The sequence below is a fragment of the Schistocerca piceifrons genome, chromosome X (genome assembly GCF_021461385.2).
Source record: "Schistocerca piceifrons isolate TAMUIC-IGC-003096 chromosome X, iqSchPice1.1, whole genome shotgun sequence".
NCBI classification, from domain to species: domain Eukaryota; kingdom Metazoa; phylum Arthropoda; class Insecta; order Orthoptera; family Acrididae; genus Schistocerca; species Schistocerca piceifrons.
In genome coordinates this window covers 132620549-132640503 of record NC_060149.1, presented here as the reverse complement: position 1 = coordinate 132640503, position 19955 = coordinate 132620549, and the positions used below count along the sequence as shown (strand labels likewise).

Below are 19955 nucleotides of genomic sequence, written 5' to 3'. Positions count from 1 at the left end.
CTGCCTCGATTCAGTGTGTTTTTAAAATGATTGTGAGCTGTCACAGAACCCAGCAGATGGTGACTTTTGTCATTCACAGTGTTATGCAAGATGAAAATTGATCTGTGAATGATTTCCACCTCTTCCCCAATTGTTGATTGTTGTACACTGGTCTTTGAGCACCAGGACTTTCACATATCTCAGTTCTTCACAGTGAGATGATTTGCCACTTTTTATTTTGTCATTAAAACTAGTTTGACCATACAGGACTTGTCTGTGCCACATATGGTGGCGCTTTGTTGCTGTAGGGGTGATAATTGAGAGTCTATAGTTGCCTCTCACACACTGAAAAAGTGATGTCTATGACATTTAATGATCTAAAGCTTTTGGCAACTTCCCATCTGATAGTAAGAAAAAGATGAGCTCAGCATCTTTGATAATTTAAGTAATGATATAAACTGCCTGACTGATGGAAAATGTAAATCTGAAATTGTGCTAAGAACTTCCTTCAGACTGGCTGTCTGTTGCATGGAAGAATTGTTATTTTGAAACCTCTAGCTTATATCATATAAAAGTATTATACATTTTCCTCTGTCATTACCTTAAATATTCTTTTTTGCTGTATGAAATCATTCTTAAATGGTTAGCACGCACCCATATTGAAATACAAATTAATTTAGTAACCTGTATATTGACTGATTCATCCCTGTTCTTTGGTCATGACTTAAAAACAGCTTTGACTTTCAGAACCATTATCAGTTGTGGTGAACTGATTGAATATCATTTCTACATTGATATAGTAGTTTGTGAAACACTGCACTGAAATGCCACAATTTTATTTTGACAATTTTTGTGTCAATCATTTTGTGTGGTGTCTCCCGATGTGAGATGAGTACAATTTTATTGAACAATTGTAGCAATTTTACTGTGTGATAACATGTTAGACTTAATTTGTCATCTGTGGCAAGCTTTATTTTCTTTTCGTGTATTAGTAAGCTTTGGCAGACAAGTATCGTGGTCACACTCTTCCAACTGACCACTGGATCATCCTCAGCCAATGATGATATTGGATGTCTCAGTAAAGTGGCATGTGGTTATCCTACCACTCTGTAGACAGTTAATGTCAGCTTTTCCAAAATGATGCCACTACTCATTCAAGTAGCTCCTCGATTGGCATCTGAAGGCTATGTTCACCTTGTTTCAGTGATCTCAAGGAGCAAACATCTTTGATATTACTGGGCCATGGACCAAATTTCTCTCTGTAGCTGTCAGAGAGTTACCACATTGCCAATATGATGAACCAGCTAGTGCATAGTGCCTGCCCCCTTTTTGTTTATCCTCACCCCCACCCCCTTACATGCGCGCACGCACACACATACACACACACACACACACACACACACACACACACACACACACACTCTTACTTTTTATCTATTGTCATTATGAACTTTGGATATGACCATTCCATTCCCACATTCTTATATTTTTGTTATTTTTATATATAAATTATCAAGCCAATGTATTGTTTGTTCAGTATAGCTGCTTCTTTGCCAAAGGTTATTTAAGAAGTGGTATATATTAACAGTGTTTTCACTTAATTAGTCATGTAGAATCTTATGGAAAGTCAGTTAACTCTCTCTGTCTCAGTCTAGCTGTGGAAGCAACAATAATTAAATTACCCAAGTTTCCATTTCCAATTTTGTTTGATCACACTAATAGTTAATGGACACAAATGCCATATGTAGACATCTTATAACCATGTAACTCCTCCTTGGGCCAAAAATACGCTGATAATATATTGAGATATTCTTCCTCATTTCAATGTGATCATGTATTAAATTAATATTTTCAGGTTGGTTTCTGCAGTATTTCGTCTTTGTGAAGTTGAGAGACAAGCTGCCTTTATAAAAGAGTTGATTGCTATAATGAGTCCTAACCTGGCGTGCAATATTATGTGGTTCATGAAGAGATGGGCTGCATGCTTTTTATTGCCAGAGGAACGATACTACTCTGAGGTAAATTTATTTTCTGATGATAATTGACAATTACAATACCTTTTAATTGTTGCAGATAACACACCCACATAAAATTTTGTAAGAAATTTTAGAAAGAATTGCTCAAGCACAGTATTAGTACATGCATGTTCACATTCCTCCACACCCTTTTTTTATGATTTCAGGCAAACTCATATATTTTTCTATTTTCAACTGTGCCTCTTTACCTCTCATTTTTTCTCACCCCCAAACCCAAAAGACAATTCATGGATTATTAATTAGAAAAAGAAAATCAAAGCTCAGGAGACGACTGCAAGTCACTTGTGAACTCTAATGATTGATTTATATGTCTAACATGCTAACCAAAGAGGAAATCCTGTAGTGTTCATAAAAATTACAGTTGAAAAGAAAGGTTGTATTTTTAATGTATTGGAATGATGTAAAATGTATTTAGATTATGCATGCATAGCCACATTTGTGTGTTTTGAATTATGATATCTGAGATTCAGTTAGAAACAAGAGCAATTAATATGCTTGTGATGAGCTGTAATGTGTCAGATAGAAGTTACTCTGCCCCATTGATGTCAAAGATCATTATGTGGATAAACCGCAGAGATTTAAAAAATCTACTATTGTGCACAAGAATGTAATATCACAGTGTGAAGTTCCCAGTTGTTGAATGATTAAGACTATCATTACTGTAAATCAGTCATTGCGATATTCATCAGTGACTTGTTGTGTCATTAACTGTTGGTATAAGTTTTGTACACATTTAAGTTGATTCACAGAAAACAGACTACAACAAACAAACCTGTCCGTCTTTGTAGATGATGAAGGTGGTGGAGATGATGTCACATTAAGCACAGCATTCCTGAAAAGTTCTCTGTACTAAAACATGACTGCAGAGAGTTAAAATGACTTAATGACCCCTCAAATTATAAGTTATTGCAACCACATTATCGACAAAGATTATAGCACCATGTGCAAAGTGTGGTAAGAAAGGGAGGAGGGATGTAATGGTTGAAGTTCTTCTTATTCTCGTAAAATGTGCTGTTATTAATTAAACAGATTGTATTTTTCTCATTAAGTAGCTAACAATGACATCAATTTCTCCATTACACACAGGGTGGCTCACATTAATGTTTAAAAACCCCCAAAGCGATGTAGATGACGCTGAGACAAGTAATTTAATCTAAGACATACAGGGCTGAAAATGTTTGGAAATCCCCAAAGGTGGATGGCAAATGTTGAACATGTGATGTCACCAGATGACATACCTTGCTGCACATGCAGCGATGGAGCCTGCCAGTCTGTCGCATCTGATCGTCCCAACCCAAGTCAAGTATTCATGTCGATGTTGCTCCAGAATTATGTGCGCGACTGAAGTGCATGGGGTTCATGATTCGAGTCTTGCATCTGGCAGGCAGTTTTTTTTCTGTTTTTCATTGTGTTAGATAGTTATGTGTGTACAGAGAGGTGAGATTTATTATTTTATTTATTTAGTTATGTGTGTACAGAGAGGTAAGATTTATTATTTTATTTACCAATATCGCGCCCTTTTCTAGACAATGCCAAAGTACAGTACAACAAGAACCTACCATATTGCATCACAAGTAAACAAGTATAAGCTTCTGAATTGCATCGCTACCAATAAATGACCGATGTGTTCATTACTAAATAAAGTCTGTAAACAAAAAAAGAAGGGACAAAAGCAAAGAAACACAAAATAACAGCTTTTGTTTCATCGCAGTGATAACTTTTATGTTTACAACAGATCCCACTTACAAAAGGTATTCAAAAACAGAGTAGCTTAGCAGAGCGATGTGTAGCACTGCCCCCTACTGGCAAGGGTAGGATTGTCAAGTCCAGTCGCTGCACATGCAGTGAGGTACGTCTTCTGGTGACGTCACATGTTCAACATTTGTCATCCACTTTTGGGCTATTTTCCGATGTTTGCGGTTCCTTGTGTCTTATATTAAATTACTTGTCTCACTGTCATCTATGTCACTTTGGTGGGTTTAAAATGAGAATCACCCTGTAGAATACATAATTTCCCAGGATAAGACAGTCACAGATTCTCTCCATGTCCTCAGAGAAATCTTCTTTGAAAATTATCTTTAGTTTATCTGTCACGACATTTTAAATGTACTCAGTCAAGTTGAATCTTGGGAGACTACATGTGCATTTTCAATTTTGGAATAGTCTGAGGGTGATTAATACCATAAGTGAGGTGAGTGCTGCATTGTTGAGACGCATTTCTGCAAGAATCGGGTGACTCATTGTTTTGGTGACCTGGGACGTGGTTGTGTTGAAAGGGGGGGGGGGGGGGGCGGGAATTATCGTGGGAGGCCCATGTAAACTTGGTCATTATATCATTGTTTGGTTTTAAACCCCTGAAAGCAACCATTTTTGCAGACTAAATACATGTACATATATATACATGCTTTACAAGCCACTGAATCGTGCATGGTGGAGAGTACGTTGTATCACTACAAGTTATTTCCTTTCCTTTTTCACTCACAAACAGAGAGGTGGAAAAACGACTGTGTCACATGAGCTTTAATTTCTCTTGCCTTCGTGGTTCTTATGTGAAATGTCCATTGGCGGCAGTAGAATTGCTCTACAGTCAGCATCAAATGCTAGTTCTTTAAATTTTCTCAATACTGTTTCACGAAAAGAATGTCATCTTCCCATTAGAGATTCGCATTTCAGTCTGGGGCCATGATTTTCCCATCAATTGATACAAGAGGGCCCCAAACGGCCGTGCCAGCCGGTATGACAGTGAGTGATATCACTAGAGCGTAGTTGCATGTGCACTGTGCCCGAGCGACACATTCCAACGTTGAGTTTCCCAAGCTGGAAGAGTTCAAGGGACGTTGCGTCATGGGGCTGCAGGAGGCTGGGTAGTTCTGTCATAGTGTTGCGTTTCACATCCAATGTATGAACAGCCCCATTGGCTGTTGTTGACTGCAGCGGATACAGGAAGGCATGCATGCAGGATATGTATGATCTAGATGTCTGACATGCACCACAAGGAGGGAGGACTGACGGATTGTTTGCAACATGTGAGCAGAAGCAACGGCAATGGTAGGGGCCATTCAAGTGCTAGTATCATTGGTTGGTGGTTGCATGACACTGGATTCTCTGCACGCCAACCGTTATGATGCCTGCCACACACACCTTTGTAGCATAATGCCCGACTGCCTGGTGTCAGTAGTGATGGACATGGGACCTTTAAGACTGGCAGTGGGTCGTCTTTAGTGATGAGTCCCACTTCTGTCTTGGAGGCAACGACCATCAAGGCAATGACTCCTGATCAAGAGTGTGTAGAGTGCCGTGGAGTGTGCTGTCAGGACTCCCCCTCCACCCACCAATCTGCAAGAACTGCAAGCGAGGGGCAAGATTCATGGGACTGAGTATCACTGTACTACATTCAGGACCTGCACAACTCCATGATGTGACATCTGGACAATTGTATTCATAATCATGGGTGCCTGAAGCCGTACTAACGAGTAAATTTTGTGGCCATGTAACGCAATAAATGTTGGTCCTTCAAAGCTGAAAGTGTAATCATTTCATATGTGAGGTACCATCCACCTGCCTGCCAACAGTGATCGAAATCTGCTTTGTCTCTCTGGGTACAGCTCTTTTTGTGATGATCAATGTAGATGAGCCACACTACCCTAAAATTCTCCCATTATCTGTTATGATTTCAAGCTTCAGATGTACCTGTATAGCCCAGGCTGCATGTCTGAATCTTGTGGGAATAGTATTGGCTTATTTCATTGAACTGTATTGCAGGGGCTACACGTGCTGATGAGAATAGCTGGGGACAGGTTGAGATTGATAGAGGAGAGGATGGACAGTGCAAGGGGGAGGAGGAAATGGACGTTGGGGGGGGGGGGGGGGGAGGAGTGGGAGGTCGATGAAGCAGGTGTAAGGTGTAGACAGGTAGTGGGCTAGTTGAAAAGGAAGAGGGGGAGGTGGAGATGGAAGGGGGGCGGGGTGGCAAGAAAGATATGGGCAGAGAGAGGGGTGGAGGTTATGGACAAAGAGTGTGGGAGGAGGTGGGATGGAGATAGGGAGATAGTATGGAGGAGGAGATCGATAGAGGTAGGAGGATGAGGTGGAAAGAGGGAGGAAGAAGTGGACACAGAGAGAGGGATAAGGACTTGTGTTCAATATATATGTCGAATGCATATGTGGTTGAAGCCAAGGGGAAAAGGCAAGTTCTTACCTTCCTTGCTACTGCTCGTATGTGCTTGTTCCATGCTGTATCTGAACATTACAGAATTGTTTTTCTTTCTCATCTGCATTAACTTATATTTTTCTACATTTAGAGCAAGCTGCCATTCGTCACACTAACTAGAAATTTTCTCTAAGTAATCTTGTATCCTCCTACAGTCATTCAATGATAACACCTTCCCACATACCACAGTGTCACCAGTAAAGAGCCAAAAATTGCCGCTCATCCTGTCCCTCAGATCATTTATGAATATAGAGAGCAAGAAAGGTCCTATCACACTTGTCTCTGATGAACACTCACCATCGAGGACAACATACTAAGTTCTATAACTTTAGAAGTCTTCGAGCCTTACTCATATCTGGGGACCTAATCTGTATGCTCGAACCTTCGGTAACTGTTCACAGAGGGGCACCATGTCACACACTTTGTGGAAATCTAGGAATATGGAAGCTGACTGTTGCCATTCATCCACAGTTCACAGGATAACGTGAGTAAGGGGGCAACCTCAGTTCTAAACGAGTGATGCTGTCTAAATCCGTACTAGTTTGTGGACAGAAGCTTTTCCATCTCAAGGGAATTTATGATATTTGAACTTAGAATTTGTTCAAGAATTCTGCAGCAAACCTATGGTAAGAATATTGGTCTGTAACTTTGTGGGTCCGTTCTGATACCTTTCTTATACACAGGAATCACCTGCACTTTTTCTCCTATTGGTTAGGGTTTTGTACTGGGTGAGACATTCATGAATGCAAACTAAGTAAAGGGCCAATCTCGTAAAATATTGTCTTTAAAATGAACAGAATTCAGGTACACCTATTACACAAGAAATTAATATTCTCATTGCCCAAACATGTTTTGGCACATTTGTGTCATCATCAGTGGGTACTTTGATGTAGGTTTGTAAAATACAAACAATTTAAAGTAATTATTGTAACAAGAATTAGGCCTAAAAACATTTTGTGTATGTTCTGAGGTTCTGTAGGGCATTCTTTTCATTATTATATGTAGAACAGATTTGCAGAAATTTATAAACAAATTATTCTGAGCACCTCGGAGCCCTAAAAAGCATTAGCTCACATAGCACATGTGCTGACATATTTAAAGATACTGTCCTCCCTCGGGCATGGGTGTGTGTTGTTCTTAGCATAAGTTAGTTTAAGTAGTGTGTAAGTCTAGGGACCGATGACCTAAGCAGTGTGGCCCCTTAAGAATTCACAAACACACGAAGGACATGGTGGGGACAGGAGGGGGGGGGGGGGGGGGAGAGAGAGAGAGAGACAGAGAGAGAGAGAGAGAGAGAGAAGGCAAACAAAGTTCAAATGAGGTTCCAGAATAAGGATGAAAACAGTTACACTGGACTCGCATTCGAGAGGACAATGGTTCAAACCCGCATTTAGGTTTTCTGTGAGCTGTTTCGTCCCCTCCCCCAAATCAAGCAAACAACCAACTTTGGGGTAAGTTAAGTTCTACATTTTAACTTGCGACTGTTGTGCACTAAAAACAAGTAGCATGTTTCTCTGCACAGTTCTGAAACGGGTGACAAAAGGAACCTCAAGAAAACTATAAGTAATAACAAAATATAGTCACAAAATATTTTTGCACAACAAAATTACATTTAAAATGATGGAAACTCCAAGTAGGAATATCAGCAGTATTAAGAAAAGGATAGATTGCTACTCACAGTAAAGATAATCCATTGATTTGCAGACAGCCACAATGCAAAGACTATCACACATTATAGCTTTCATCCAAAGCCTTCTTCAGTAAACAAAACACACAAGCAGGCACACTCCATGCACACATGGCCGCTACCACTGATAGCTTCAGCCATTTGGAACTGAAATTTATTGTTTCCATTTCTTCATTTCCAGCCTTGCGGTGTTCATACATTTTTGCTTCAGTCATTTCAGTGGACGGGTACTCTTTACCACCACTCTCCTTTTGACAGTAGTGTGATTTGTATATTGCAATTATGCTTATAATTATACCTTCAACAATTTGAAGCACATTTCTTGAGTTAGTTGCCATATGATCAGGTATCATATGTGAACAGATGTTAGTGTGAATACAGTGTTCACTGGTTTTGTTATGATTTCTCAAGTCTTCTCATGCATTGCTCCACAAACATAAACTGTGTTTAACCGATAATTCCCTGGATGTGCCGCTCATTAGATATTTTTATTTTGGTGTTTACTTCTTGAACCAGTGACCTGAATATTGTCTTGTTAAGTGATAATGTTTTCCTTTTTAAATTTACTTCTAGAATCAGTGATCCAGTAAATGTCTTTTCCTAGTCTTATCATCCCAATTGCCAAACTCTTGTAAATATTTTCTGCATGCATTAAGAAAATACAGGGTGGTTATAATTAAACTTTCACTACTTGAGCCAATGTATGCCAAAGTCTGTTTGCCATATGGCTACCCAACTTTATAGGAGTTACGTTCAGACTATGTGCTGCGGGATTTGCGTTGTTATTAGTGTTCGTGTCGTGACTTGCCGTTATGCACCAGGACTTGGCATTATGCTCTGGTACTGGTGCAGCGACATAGCATCAGTGTGCATTGCAGTTGCAGACAGTCAACATGGGATGGGAAAAGGTGAGCAGGGCTTAACTCTTAAAGCTATTTTATTAAAGCAATGGCAACAGTGCTGCTGCTCCGCAAGTATCACCTCTTAAAATGAATATGGAGAGGTCCTCTTTTTGCACCAGGGTTGAAAAACATTATCCTAAAGTTCAAATTAACTTGTGATTTTGTAATTACTCCTGGGAGAGGCTGACAGTCAATTGCACCAAGAATTGTTGAATAAGTTACTGTTGTAATGGCTAAGAATGCCAGATGCAGTATGTGATCTTCAAGCTGTGTCACAACAGCTGAACATTCCACGATCTACCATTTGAAAAGTGCCATGAACAACTGTGAAATGGTACCTCCAGTGCACTTCCAAGTTTTCACGGATGCCAATGTTCGTCACATTGATCAGTTTTTGTAACCTGAAATGTAAACATGGTACAAAATTAACAAATGTTACCCTTTCATGTGGAAATCAAAATGTGTTTCTTTCAATGGTTTATGCATTATTTATCCTCCACTTGTCCTTACAAATGTTTCCACAAAGGTTCATTGTCCTACACTCACTCATTTTTCATAGGGACCCTTTAAAGTAGCGAAAGTTTAGTTATAACCATCATGTACATACATTTTAATTTTTTTTTCCTTTGCCATGGAAAATCATAATAGTTTTTGAGACCTCTGTGAACATTTGCTTCTGAATAAATTATGGCTTATTACTTTCTTGGAATTTTTTTTTCTCCTAGACTGAAAAATTTGATGACTATATTTCCTTTACTTGCCTGTGTTTGGTCAAATGTACCTTAATTTCTGAATTGTTCTTCCATATGCTCAGTCTCATCATCACAGCTTTCCTTGTGCGTGTGCCCACTTTTGACATAGATAGTTGTTTGGATGTTGGCCACTCTCAATAAAATCTAAATCAGGTCATCGTTCAATAGGAACACTTGTGTCGTCATATGTAGCTTGAAAAATAAATATAACCCTATTATTGCTTGTGATTACATCTCTCTAAAAGTTCATAACAATTTTATGTAGTTTATTCTACACAGAATTTCCAGTACCAAATTTCTGTATTGTAACATCAGTGTAATAACAAAGAAGATGAAACATATACAGATAATTCTTCCAATCCATCTGTGACATGAATCAGCAAACCAGTGTTTAGTGGTATTAGTTGAAAATAGTCTTGGTTGCAGTAAAAAAAATAAAAAAAGAACTAAAATTGCAACCAAGACTGTTTTCGTACATAATTGAGTAAACAATAGGACCAGAACAGTTGTCATTTATCTTCTTGAAAGCCAGTTCTACAGTATAAGTGTTTCTCACCACACTGTGCTCACACCATTTGTAGGACTACAATTTTCCTCACATAATACACACTTTGAAATCACTAGGATTATGTATCACTGTACATACATGTAATAACTGATGCTTTGGGAGCGCTATTAACCCTTTGGCTGCTGCAGCCGTACGTCCATGTAGCTGGGTCGAGCACACCGTTGAGGCCGCGTAATCCTGGTACCTGCACTAATGGTTTTCCCCATGGACCGTTGCCTGCAGCTGAGCTCGCCGCTTGGGCGAGCACACCCTGTGCTGAATATTTCTTGAGCCAGGGTGTTCGCGGCTGTCTCACTTTCTGAGTGTGATCACTGTCACATGATGTATCTCGATACTTTTTCCGTGGCTGTGACTCTGCAGATGAATTACTGACACACACGATGTGCATTGAAACTGCTTATGTTGCTAAGAATCACTATAACAATTGATATGTAGAATTAATTATTGTTAGCTTTGCTGTCTTAAGCTTACTGCAATTAATGAAAAAGAATTTAACATCAGACACATTTCGCTTTTATTTAAAAAGCATCTTCTGTGTTCTGTGGTTTTCCTGATTCATGTTTACATCCTTTGCACACCACTGCTTTCCCTCTCTTCATTAGCAGAGGTTGACATCTAAAGATGATGTCTTTGTACACATATAGCTGGCAGTCTTTTTTGCTGTTTTCAGCTTTTTCTTCCGCTGCATTGGCACTGTAGCTCACCTCACTTATGGAACTCAAGTTCTGTAAGTGAGGTGAGGTACAGTGTCAATGGAGTGGAAGAAAAAGCTGAAAACCTCAAAGAAAAAAAAAACTGCCAGCTATATGTATACAAAGACGTCTTTAGATGTCAGCCTCCACTAATGAAGAGAGGGAAAGCAGTGGTGTGCAAAGGATGTAAACATGAAGCAGGAACACTAATGATCACAGAAGATGCTTTGTAAATAAAAGTGAAATGCGCCTAGTGTGAAATTCTTCTTCATTAATTGCAGTAAGATTAAGATGGCAAAGCTGACAATAAGTAATTGTTAGAACTGCTGTGGAAGATGGCCAGGCAAACAGATGTGAAGTTTGTGTAAATCAGCAATGTATCATTATGCTTGTTTTAATTTTATGCTTAACGTATGTAATAGATTTAATAGCATCTGAGAAATGCAGGTCATGTTTTTGAGAGTGCAGTAACACTTCTGTAAAATGACTTCAAAGTCAGAAAGCCTAAGTGTTGGAGAATCTTTTACACCTTCTGAATATATTTTCGATCCTTCTTTTTGATCTGGGCTTTGGACCGGCACTGGCAATTTTAAAAATATATTTTTTCTTTTTATTTTATTTTGTATACAATTTTTGTATCTTTATATTTTTATTTCCTTTTTGTTGTCATTTACTTCTAGAAAATTATCAAATGTCACTTCTTCACCTCTGAGTGATTATAGGCAGTTAATAGTTTTGTTTAGTGTGATAGGCCTCAAAACATGGCACTACACATAGTGGTATGTTGCATGCTCTACATTTGTATCTTGTTCCTTGGCACACTTTCTGCTTCGAGCATACTGCACAACGATGCATTGGTGTACGTTTCTTAGAGTTTTCCATCTCAATGACCTTTGGAAAATGCCTCCCAGTAAATCTTACAGGGTTCTTGTCTCGTGAGCGCCTTCCTCTGCTAGCTTTCCTCTGTTCTTTTGTGTAAGCTTCAGACACAAATGAAATTCTGCTAGTTGCATTTTTCGTCCTGTTACTACTCTGTGGAGAGCATGGGCATTTAAAATGCACAGATCCAGTACATGGAAAAAGAATTTTTTGTACCAATTGACAGTCTTTTGTACTGATTGCACTGAACTCGGCAACATGTCACAGCAATCAACAGCACCCATACTCTTGTTGTAATCTGCAACACATTGTGGTTTCCTTAATCTTTCACCTGTCTTTCTGTTTGTGTTTTCCATCTCAACCATTTCTGCAGTATTACAGGTGGTCAGCATCCACACTTCTCTTTTGTCACACGATTTCATCGCAAGGATTGTGTCAGTAGACATAAACTGTGTTTCTCCTCGTTTTAGTTTGTTCTTTAATTTTGGCATGTTGCATCTGTTTTGGCAAACAGTAGCAAATGCGTTTGTTCCATGGTTATGAAGCCAGAGGAACAGGTCTATGCTTGAATACCAATTATCGACATAGAGCATATGTCCCCTTCCTAAAAATGGTTTCATCAGTGTTGCTACTATGTCGCCACTTTCCCCTAGATTCTGGAAGGCAATTTCAGTATTTGTGCCCATGTAAACAACGAAATCCAGGGTATAACCCATCTGGCCCATCTGGAAGTCGCATAGCACAAATGCTTTTATTCCAAACCTACTTCTTTTGGAGGGAATGTACTGTTTGAATGATAGTCACCCTTTGAACAAGAGACTTTCGTCAATGCAGAGCTTTTGGTATGGATGAAATGTGCTGCGAAGTGTTGTGTGTATTTTATCAACAATATATCTAATTTTAAATAAACTATCTCCTTCATTGCTGATAGAGTTATCACTGAAGTGAAGCATTCTTAAAATTAACATAAAATGCTCCCTGGACATAATTTTGCTAAAAACAGAAGCATTCAAGAGTATGTCAGTGGACCAATAGTCACTGATTTTCAGCTTTTTCACACGAGCCATTAGCATACATACAGCAATGAAGAAATATAGTTCTTTGAAACCCGTTTCTTTCCATCTGGACAAATGAGACTGCTCTGATTATCGTGCATTTTCTTTCATTTATGTTGGTTTCATCTGCTACAAATTTAATCAGTTCTTCTGTTAAAAATATCAGGAAATAATACAAAATACTTGAATCTGGCCCTAAACCACATTTGTGTCCCGAAGCTGAAGCATCGAACGCATGCATAAATGGACGAAAATCACTTTTTTCCAGTCAAACTAGTCGCTAAAGCAGGCTCTTTTCACTGGCACTTCACTATCACTCTCAGACCTATCAGATTCTGAATGATATCCCTCCCTTGTTGACAGATGCATTGTTCCAGCTGAAGCACATGGCACATTACTTCGAAATTAAGTCGAAGAATAATCACTACCATCGCTATTAAAAATTTCATTCTCACTGTCGCTTCTAGTGAGAATTTTGACGATTTCTTCATGTGTACAACCTCAACGGCATGCCATTTTCTTCTCAAAATGTTAAAGGTGTTAACAGTCAGTAAAAGCACAGACAAAAACTGCAACCCAAGAACACAGCAACAAATGCTCACAAGAATTCAACTATGCAAGCAGAACACTGAACAGCTACTAGGCGCTCGGCACGAATATACGGTTGGCGCCATGTAGACATGATCAGAGTACCAGGTAGAAGGACTGGTGGCATGCATAAACACGTTCAGAGCACACACGGACAGGTACAAAGGCACGCGTTAACACGTCCAGAGCAGTTAAAGGGTTAAATAATTCTATATAGGTCAGAAAATGTAGCTCATCAAGTTTTATACTATCAAATATATCACACTGATTAATGTAATGTATAACAAGCAATAGCTATGGGATACAAAATTCCAAAATCATACAGTAGGCCTGCTTCAATGTTTAAAGTCAGCTGCTGTTGTCATAAGATTAATGCCAACTTAACATATATAGAAATCAGTAAATTAACTTAATTTTTGTATTTCCATTCATTAATGGCACACAATATAATATTTTAATATCACTTTGTCAAAAAATGTTTATTCTCTAAAATGAAATAATAATAAGAGTAGATGAAGTTCACACACATTCATGTTGTAACCATTTATTTGAGTGTCCAGCATATTAGCTACAACCACAAAGTACATTTATTTATTGACAGCATCTTATTTCTTGTCCCAAATAGAATTAGTGTTTAATGTGTAGGAAAAACGAAGAAGAAGAAGAAGAAGAAGAAAGTGAACAATTCGTGATGGAACAGGGTAGAACATATTTAACACTTCCCAGACTGAAGAGATTGTCTCATCTTGTAAATTATTTTAATTATGTAGAATAATTTTCTGTATTTATTTCCTTAAACATGAGAGAGGCCAAAATGTACAATATTCATTTCATAGAGAGATATAGTACCAGATGCCATAATTTACAAATTTAAATTTCTTAGATTATTAACCAAAAAGTCCTGGTGGACAGTAAATTCTCTCTCTCTCTCTCTCTCTCTCTCTCTCTCTCTCTCTCATCAATTTAGAATTGTCACCTCTGACGAATGGCAGTTTTGCAATTCAAAATTTGAGTGGCAAAATATGCCTATACTGCAAATTTACATAAAAACCACTAGTATGTTACTTTCTTAAAACTACAGGCATGCTGTCAATGATTCCACTGGGGACAGAACTCGTTAATAAAAACTAAAAAGAATAAGACTGTCTCTAATAAAACATCTGTAAACAAAATGTTTTTCAATATACAGTATGGCAGAACAAGAGCTGTTTTTTGGAAAACAACAGACACTGAAAGATTTCAAAAAATTTTGTTATCCTGGCTGGTGAAAAGGGGAATCATTTCCTAAATGGAAGGGTTGTTTTTTTTCCCCAAAACAAATTATTCTTTATGGTTAATGTATTCATACAGTTAGTGTTTGAGAGTAATGTGGATTGCTTATGTATACAATGTATGCAGTAGGCTTTGTGTATTTGTAGAAAATGTTTAATATGTGATATGCCAATAATTCTGAGAAATTATATAACTGGAGTAGGACTCATCGTGGATTGGAAGGTACAGTAAAAAGTGAATTACTGTGAAAAGTTCAACAATAGAATTGTTCTCATCAGAACTGAATCCAGATCAACACAACTGTAGTTCAGATACACGCACGGAGATCATAAACAGAGGATGGTGACATAGAGTACATAAGTGAGTTGAACTCAAAATTCAGTATTAAAGGGAGATGACAATCTAATAATTATGGATGTTTGGAACACTGCATTAGATGGAGGAATAGAAGGCAGGGTTATGGAAGAATACGGTCTTTGTAATATGAATAAGAGAAAAGAAGATTTCATGACTTCTGCTTGAAATTTCAGCCCCTAATAGATTCTGAAATTGAATATTATATTTTAAGGCATGTTCAGGAGCGGAGTCAGATCATAATTAGTAGTGACAAAGACTTTTCAAATCATTTGAGAAACTGGCAAGCAAATGATTATTGAAGTTAGTCTATGAGACTGGAGACATGTCATTGGTCTTTAGGAAGAGTTACGTGTACCCAGTCCCAAAGAAATTGTGGGCAGGTAAATGTGAGAACTATCGCAAAATTGGCTTGACATCTTCTGTCCATGTTACAGATCAGAATAATATAAAAAAGAATGGAAACATTGAGAATGTGCCTGATGGTGATCAGTTTGACTTTAGGGAAGGTGAAGGCGCCAGGGAGGCTCTTACTAACAGAAGCAAGACTTAGAAATCAAGACAGTTTCATAGTATTTTTTGGCTTAGAAAAAGGTTTTGACAGTTTGAAATGGTGCAAATTATTTGAAATTGCAAGAGAAATAGGTAAACAATATACGGAAATATACACTGATCAGCCACAACAATATGACTACCTACCTAAAAGCTGGTATGTCCACCTTTGACACAGATAAGTATACATGGCATGGAAGCAACGAGGCCTTGGTAGGTCACTGGAGGGAGTTGGCACCACATCTGCACACACAAGTCACCTAATCACCGTAAATTCTGGGGAGGTCTCGATGAGCTCTGACGCCACATTCTATCACATCCCAGATGTGTTTGATAAGGTTCAGATCTGGTGAATTGGAGGGCCAGCACATCAATTGGAACTTGCCACTGTGTTCCCTAACCACACCATCACACGCCTGGAATTGACATGACACATTATCTTGTTGAAAACTACCACTGCTATTGGGAAATATGATCATCATGAATGGGTGTACATTGTCTGCAACCAAAGTATGAAACTCCTTGGCGATCATGCTGCCTTGCACAAGCTCAACTGGACCCATGCCCATTTGAATGTTCCCCAGGGCATAATAGAGTCGCTGCTATCTTCTCTCTGTTCTGCAGAACAGGTGTCAAAGAGCTGTCCCCTTGGAAAATGACAGATTTGCGCCCTCCCATTGGCATGATGGTGAAGGTATTGGGATTCATCAGACGATGCAATTATCTGCCACTGCACCAGTGTCCAGTGCTGATACTCGGGCCAATTTCAATCGTAGTTGCTGATGCCATGGTGTTAAAAATGGCACATGCATGGCTTGTTAGGTGCAGAGGCCCATCATTAGGATTGTTTGGCGCGCTGTGTGCCCAGACCCACTTGTATTCTGCCCAGCATTTAAGTCTGATATTAGTTCCACCACAGTCTGCTGCCTGTCCTGTTTTACCAGTATGTCCACTCTACAACGTCAGACATCTGTAATGAGGGGTGGCCGCCCAACTCCACAACATCTGGACATGGTTTTACCTTGTGTTGAAACCACTCCACACAGCACTCCTCCAACACCCAACAAGTCGTCCAGTTTCTGAAATGCTCATGCCGAGCCTCTGGGCCATCACTGTCTGACCTTACTGAAACTTGGATAGATTGCGCTCCTTCCCCATTCTACATATGGACACCACGCTCACTGATACTACATGCACCATATATGTGTCTGAGTAGCAGTAATTCCATGCAGGTGACAGGTTTATATTGATAGTAGGCCAGTGGTCAGAATGTTCCAGCAGATCGGTGTAGGTAATATTGTGTTAGAACATAAGTTTGTAGTGTTTTTCCAAAAATTTAATAAACAACAGATACACAGAATAGTGACTTTAGTCATCGATAATATATTCTCCTTCAATATTTACAACAGTATGCCACTGCTGGGATAACTTTTCAATTCCATGACTAGAAATCACGTGAAGTTCCTTGCAGACTGTTCAATAGAGAGCAGAAAAGGTGAAAATCTGAGGTCGCATGATCAAATGAATTAGGTGGGTGTGGAATGACATCCAACCCAACTCCTTTGTAGTGTTTTTTGTCAGTTAGCAGAATGCTGACGGATGTTGTCGCCAAGTAGCATCACTTAATGCAGTCATGGCCATTGTTCTAGGATTGCATGGTTAGCATACTGAGATCGCTTTCAGGAGGAGAATAGTTCAAACCCATGTCCGGCCATCCAGATTTAGGTTTTGCATGATTTCCCTAAATTGCTACAGGCAAATGCTGGGATGGTTCCTTTGAAAGGGTACATCCGAATTCCTTCCCCATCCTTGACATAATCTGAGTTTGTGCTCCACCTCTAATAACCTCGGTGTTAATGGGACATTAAACCCAATCTTCCATTCTTCCTGCCTTCCTTATTGGATTGCACCTGCAAGATGTCTCAATTGTTGACAGTAAATGTCAGCAGTAATGGTTAAACCTTGGTGAAGTAATTCACAGTACACCATATGGCCTCTGTTCCACCAGATTTGGTCTTTGTACAGTACTTAATGCAGTCTTCATGGCTGGATCGTGTCTGAAAGACATTCCAGTTGGTGGCAATAAATGTCATCAATAATGGTTACACCTCACCGATGCAATTCGCAATACACTGTGCCGTCTCTGTTCCACCTGATGCATAGCATTATCTTTTGTGGATGTGAGGAGGTCTTTGCACGGGGATTTGCTGCTTTGTTTGGGGTCAACGATTCCTTTCTTTTCCTTGTGGTAGCATAAAGACACCCTTTTTCATCACCAGTAATGGACAGGATATGTATGGTTGGTGTTGTTCACGTGTCAATTGATGATGATGACGATGATGATGAAGCAGAGCTGCACATATGACCATCCGCTGATTTTTGTTATTTTGACGTAGAGCATGCGGTACCCATACACCCAATTTTTTAACCTTCCCCACTGCATGCAAATGTTGCACGGTGATGGAATGATCACAGGTCATCACATCTGCCAGTTTTTGAGTACATTGACATGGATCATTATGGATTAATGCATTTAAACTATCTTCACCAAACTCTGAAGGTCTCCCTGAATGTGGAGAGTCACTAATGTCAAAATGATCCTCCTTAAAATGAGAAAACCAATTTCTTACCATTCTCCAGCCTTTGACATTATCCCTATACATGATACATGGCACAAATGTTTCTGGCTGCCTCTGCTGCTTCACCCTCTATTGAACTCAAACAGAAGAGACATCGGAAATGTTATGATTTCTCCAGTTGGCACTCCATTTTATGGCATCCACTCCATTTTATGCCATCCACTGCCCCCACTTACTATTTCTGAATGATAAAATGACAGTATGTAGACACAAATAGCAACGGTGAACTACAAATAAAAAATGTTAATCAATAAATAAACCCACAGCAACCAGAATACCAACATCAAAACAAAAAACGCTATGGACTTATGCACTAACCTAATGTATAACATGTGCAAGAACCACTTATGCATAATAAAAATGGAAGACCAAAGAAAGTTGCTTGGAGGAAAAGGGGCATAATGCAAGGATGCGGTCTGCTACCTCTTCTGTTCAACTTGTAATTAAAACCACAGTGAAGGGGAAGGGGGGGGGGGGGGGGGGAAGAAAATTTCAAGGGATTACAATTCAGAGTGAAACGATATCAAAGATTCACTGGTGACATTGCCATCCTCTATGAAAGTGAGAAAATAATTACAGGACCTTTTGAATGGAATGGACAGTCTACTGAGTAGAGACTACTCCTTAAGAGTAACTCAAAGAAAGATGGAAATACTGAGGAACACTAGAAATAAGCTTAATTAGAATCTTCACATCAAATTTTTGTACTCTGTTGTAAACAAAATTAAAGAATTCTTCTACATTGGAAGTAAAAATTTGCATGATGGATGAAACAAGGAGGACATAAGAAACAAACTAGCACATGCATAAAAGTCTACTAGTATCAAGCATAGGCCTTTATTTGAAAAATGAGTTTGTGAGAATGTACGTCTGAAGCACAACACTGTGTGGGAAAGAAGAGAATTCAGGATTCCAGTATCCCAAATTATTCCCCACTCATTGGCTACAAAACCCTGTTTTTTAACATAATCTCCGTTAGATACAGTGGCCTTACACCAACTTACTGGAAGGGCCTGTATGGCCGCATGGTATCACTGTGCTTGTTGATGTCGGAGCGAATGTCTTGCTACATCAATAAACGCCCCATATCCACATACTGCTTCCTGCAGAGTGTGCATCCTTCATTAGACCAAACTGCAATTCCACACAGATGGTCCGTTGTTGCTCTTTATGGTCTTCTATTAAGTGGCAATGAACCCAGTGCGCGCACACTTTTGAATGTCTCAACTAGTGGATGAGTGTGTCAGCACTATAAACAGAGACATGTGATTGTGATCTATTGATCATGTTGAATGAGTGTGTCTGCACATTCAAACATTGTAGGAGTCACAGTTGTGTGCTGCTGGCTGGCTTGCGGGAGACCGAACAGGATTGTGCGACCTTGTTTTGATCATAGATGCCTCACTGAATGACTCACTGTGCTTTTGTTCAGTGCCAGGTCTCTGTAGACATTCTGCAAGCACCTACGAATATCTGTGATGCTCGGGTTTTCTGCCAAAAGCAGTTCAATGACAACTCTGCTTGGGACACATTCTGATGCAGATATCATTTTGAAGACCATGTGTAGTGCTGCCACCTATCGGAACTACATGAAACTATAGGGGCTAAAGCTGGAATATTCCATGGTGTCCAACAACAAATTCCGCATTTTTCAACCAAAATTGGTCAAGAAAAAATATGATGCATTACTTATTGAATGCCTCTCATAACATAAAAACTAATTATTTTGGACAGTTCTTTAGGATTATGATTTGTCTTGTTCTTTTTTGTTTTTGTTTTTTTGGAAGTCC

At 39.1% G+C, this 19955-nt stretch overlaps 1 protein-coding gene across 3 annotated transcripts in view; it reads left to right on the top strand.

Moving 5' to 3' along the window:
* The window catches only part of LOC124721393 (exportin-4-like), a 238996-nt gene that overhangs the window by 149635 nt on the left and 69406 nt on the right, over positions 1–19955 (top strand). For all 3 annotated transcript variants that reach the window (XM_047246333.1, XM_047246334.1, XM_047246335.1), the window contains one exon: positions 1835–1997. In XM_047246333.1, coding sequence (XP_047102289.1) covers positions 1835–1997 — 163 coding nt within the window. The remainder of the gene's footprint in view (positions 1–1834; positions 1998–19955) is intronic.